This window comes from Montipora capricornis, chromosome 6 (genome assembly GCF_036669925.1).
Source record: "Montipora capricornis isolate CH-2021 chromosome 6, ASM3666992v2, whole genome shotgun sequence".
Taxonomy (NCBI): Eukaryota; Metazoa; Cnidaria; class Anthozoa; order Scleractinia; family Acroporidae; genus Montipora; species Montipora capricornis.
In genome coordinates, this window is record NC_090888.1 from 12,206,906 (window position 1) to 12,211,905 (window position 5,000).

General features: G+C 38.6%; 1 protein-coding gene across 5 annotated transcripts in view; it reads right to left on the reverse strand.

Moving 5' to 3' along the window:
• Positions 1–5,000, reverse strand: part of LOC138051550 (uncharacterized) — a 34,943-nt gene that overhangs the window by 9,847 nt on the left and 20,096 nt on the right. For all 5 annotated transcript variants that reach the window (XM_068897774.1, XM_068897772.1, XM_068897771.1 and 2 more), the window contains 2 exons: positions 538–949; positions 1–253 (listed from right to left, as the gene is read on the reverse strand). The exon at positions 1–253 is cut by the window's left edge and continues 5 nt beyond it. In XM_068897774.1, coding sequence (XP_068753875.1) covers positions 1–253; positions 538–949 — 665 coding nt within the window. The remainder of the gene's footprint in view (positions 254–537; positions 950–5,000) is intronic.

The window sequence follows — 5,000 nt, forward strand, 5'->3', positions numbered from 1 at the left end:
TTTTTACTCCCAAGAGAGGGTGATCCAAGTTTCTCGAGGAGGTCAAAGCGCTGGATCTCTTGAAGCAGCTCTCTAATGTCTGTGCACGGGTGTTCACTGACTCTTTCAACCTCTTTTAACAGTTCAAAGCCCACCTTCATCTTGGCAAGCCTGAAACCATCAACTTTGCCCCTGGCCAGAGTCTTCATCTGATTGAATTCCTCAGCCGATAACGAGTTGGAAATCTCTATAAACCTTGCTTGCAAGTTAAAATCTGTCAAAATAATACAAAACAGAGGATAATTTTAACAATAATCTTCCATGATCCCCATAGTAAATTTTGGAGTTATTTTATGGGGCACAGGTTCTTTAACACCCTTAAAAATTTGGAACGTGCATCAGCCCAACGAGTGGAAGGAACCCTGTGATATGAGCCATTGCAGATCCAGCAATTTTGACCATCACCATACAAAACTAAACAACGAAAAAAAATGATTCATAAGAATGATGTAGGGACCTGAAAGGTCAAACTGCACTATTGAAATACTGCTTACATACCTGGCTTCTCTTGGAGAGAAGCTGCTTCACCAAGACGTCTTCCATTGGTGCTTACACATTTGAATGATGTTCTGGCGCCACGAAATCTGCTGTCATCACTGGCAGATGGTTTGGGCACTGAAAGAAATTTGCCACTGCGTTTCTCTCTGTCCTCAAGAAACTGATATCTTCCAAGCTCGGCTTTGAGTTGCTGGTTTTCTGCCTCACTCAGCCTTAACTGTTCCACCAATTTATTTCCTTGTTCTTGTAATTCAAAGTAATTGCCCTGAAAGGTTGCAGACTCCTCATCCTTACTTAATACACAAGGATCAAGACCACAACTTCTGGGGGCTCTCACTCCAATACCTTTTGCAGCTGATACTTCCATTTCCTTCAAGGAACTCTGACATTTCAGATGATGGTTTGTCCCAACCTGCAGCATATTATCAGGACATTCATTAGACTCTCTAAAAGGCTCTTCATTGCATTTTTGTTGCTTCAGAACACCATGTATTGAATCACAGTTAAATGGGTTTCCCGTCTAATTTAATTCAGTCTGAAACTGACACATATCTGCATTAAGGTGTTGAGCGGTTGTTCAACCTTTTTTTTAATTGCTTCATCGTCCCACTCCGTTTACCTGCCAAACACTACATGAAAAGAGTCTCAGTACCTATGAAATAAACACATTACAGCATGGAAAATGATTTGTGCGATTTTTATTCACTCGTTGTTTCGTATCAGAAAACTCACTCGTTCATTTTCTATTACTACTCAACTTGTGAATAAAAATCGTGCAAAGCATTTCCATGAAGTAATCTCTATATCTGTCGCTCTTGTTTTCAAATTCCTAGTCAACTTCTCCCCTTGAAATTAGCTGCGTAGCCCAAACGTTCTTGAAAATAGTGAGAGGGAAAGCACTTAACCGATACACAAGGAAAAACCCCATCAGCAACTGGGCACTTTCCTCTTTTAGTGTTTGTGAGAGCTTTATTCAATCTTGTTCTTTAATTGGACCATCCATTGATTCAATGACTTAAAGTTGGTCTATGTCACTGACAAGGCTGAAATTTAAACGCTTAGCTGGGTTAACATGGTACTTAAGTGTTCAACTCGTCTATCCGTGATGTTAACAGGATTATTTAAGAGCTCACTGCTTTTGGAAGGAAGCATTAAAAATATTACACTCCTGTCTATCACATTGTTTTTGGTGCACCTGTTCGAATCAGATCCCTACAACGTTTTCGAATTTTCCTAAAAAATAATGGTATGACCAGAAAAAGGAGGAGGGATACCATTTTAAATGTTGGCAGTGTGTAGAGCTTACAGGTACATTTCAACAGAAGTAACCAAAAGAGTGAAACTTGTATACATCCATGCAATCCACTTGAGCATTGGCCCTACAAGGGGGGGTTAAACTTATTGGGGCCTTTTGCACCATGAAGATAAATTCATGCCACTCTTCCCCTCCCCCCACCCACCCAACTGACAACATTGTAGGAGGGGGAAGGAGGGGGGACCGTGAACACCCCCTAGTTACATGCATAAACAGTGTTGCGTTTTTGTTTTCTCAACTGACCTAAGGAATTTTTTTTCCATCCAATTGTAATAATGAAACATAAGGACAAAAAATGTGACCAAGGTGGGAAACGAACCCACATTAAATCAACATTGCTCTACAGACTGACCTACAAGTTCAAACGGCAGGTGGCTGTGGTCAGAGTTGTTCTGTCTTTCTTTTGGCCCGTTTACATTTTTCCATTTCCAGGACTAATGGTCAGTTGCGTCAGTTGACAGTTCTCTAACAATCAGTAGACTGCCAGCCAACTGACCAGTGCAGTGACCAAGACTTATTTTCAAATTGCTCATTATATTTTAAGGTGGCTTACTACAGCTTTTCGAAGACAAAAAAATCAAAATTTTGAAATCTGTGGGATTAAATTAACAGGAAGTCTCTTCGAAAGTGTTAGTCACTGCAACTGATGTAAAATGTAACTTTACCTAACAAATAAATGCAAATCAGGGCAGAATGCTAAATAAGACTTAGCTCCTGGATGGGGCACTCGCTATGAAGTGAACAAAAGAAGGAAGGAAAATATTTGATTTTTTTACGACAGCTGGTTTTTTCAGCAGATTTGCCCTGACAGAAACTCGATAGACTTAATTATTAGCGGTTTGATTTTATTTGCTCAGGTTTTGCTTTGGTAGGCGCAGCTTTACTCACAAAAAACCGAATAAAAAATTGAAACACCGACTTCTAATCGAAATTCGTTCCTGTGTAAGATAAACTTACCTCTTTTACAAGTTGTCATCAGCGAGCTAAGCAGTTTTAATCTCAATAGACTAAGTCTAAACTAATTATTTTAAAACTTGCTCCTGTAGCGCTTTCATAAACTTTTTGCTGAAAGTGAAAGCGCCCGCTAAAGTTTAAAAAAAGGGGCAAAACTGTTTTAGTATTCGTTGTTGATGTAAGCTTAACCTTATTTTTTCGACAACGAGTACGACAACGAGAACGAGCTAAATTCGTACTCGTAGTCGTTCTCGTCGTCGGTGCTAAAACTCTCTAATATGAAGACGAAACCGTCAACATTTAAAAAAAAAAGATTCATCAGACAGTTTTTCAGTTATAATCCAAGTAAACGAAAAATCGACGTTTTTGGCATTTGCGAAAAACCTGACAGATTTAACTATTTATTTGTATACGCGATTATTTTTTCTCCCTAAAGAAATTTTAAGGTGGGTCGTTTTTGAGAAAAAAACCTTTGAAATGTCTAGTTTCCAGTCCCCCCTCCAGGAGCTCGGTCATTATATTTAGCATTTATTTGTTAGATAAAATTACATTTTACATCAATTGTAGTGACCAACACTTCAGACGAGTCATGATGTTGTTTTAATTTCACAGACTTCAAAATCGTGATCTTTCTCTTCGGAAAACTGTAGTAAGCCACCTTAAGGACGGTGCCACCTATTTTTATTGCGCGTACGTTCTGTGCATCAATTTTAATTTTAAGTGTTCGGTGTTTTAAAAGTCAAACCTAATTCTCTCCGAAAAATGCATGGTTACCACCGCCTCCACCCCCCCCCCCCCCCCCTAATTTTCTTTTCACATTACAATAACCCAAACTAAGATCTACTTTTCTGCGTAGTCATACCCCGGGGAAAAATGTCTTCTTATTAGGTGGCACCGTTCCTAAAAATAATATCAGGCATCTTTGCTGATGTTGTGTTAGCCTTGTCCTTGTTCAATACATGTTGGTAATTAAGTGGCTTCCATGAGCCTTGTTCACATACTAGTAATAATTTGTTAACTTTGCCATATGAAAACTTATGTGTTTCATTCTTGTTTTGCAATTACTCTTTTCTCTCTGCCCTTGCCCACCAGTGCTCACCACCTAGACCCAACCCTGGAATCCTTTTGAATGACTATGAAATGCACAGAAGTCATATATTACTTCTTTCTATTCCCTCTCATTGCCTCTTAAGGCAACGCTTACATTAAGTACACCATACAATAACTACGCAATAGAGGACTTTTTCCGTGTTTACATAGCCATACATAGCCATACATTCACACCGCTGACAACCTGTATTTCGGCAAGCTTTCAAGAGCAAGATGTTACATACGTAAATTAACGATTGAGTGATTGATTGATTGATTGATTGATTGATTGATTGATTGATTGATTGATTGATTGATTGATTGATTGATTGATTGATTGATTGGTTGGTTGGTTGGTTGGTTGATTGGAAAAACTGGTCCAAATTATTGATTATGTCAACATTTGTAAATTACATTTCGTCTTTGAATTTGAGAAACTGCATTTACCTGAAGATTTTGAAGTTCAAACCACTTCTCCAGTCCTGGAACTGTAACCGTTAAATGTGAAAAATTCCTCTGGCAACTGACCAGCTCTCCACAAGGTAGTACTTGGAGAAGATGAAGGGAATCGTCTTGGCCACTTTGCAGGCAATGGGTACATGCCACACTTAACTGATACCGAAGATTACTTAGCCAAGAAAGGTTTTGTGAGAGGCTATTTAAGGTTCCCTCGATGAAAGTGCGAACTTTGATGGCCATTTTATTTGAAGCATTGCTCGATGATGATGAACACGGAAGCATCTTTAAAACGACCAGTTACATGCATAAACATTGTTGCGTTTTTGTTTTCTCAACTGACCTAACATGTGTCTCGATAGACTTAATTATTAGCGGTTTGATTTTATTTGCTCAGGTTTTGCTTTGGTAGGCGCAGCTTTACTCACAAAAAACCGAATAAAAAATTTGAGAATTAATTCGTTTTTGAGAAAAAAACCTTTGAAATGTCTAGTTTCCAGTCCCCCCTCCAGGAGCTCGGTCACTATATTTAGCATTTATTTGTTAGATAAAATTACATTTTACATCAATTGTAGTGACCAACACTTCAGACGAGTCATGATGTTGTTTTAATTTCACAGACTTCAAAATCGTGATCTTTCTCTTCGGA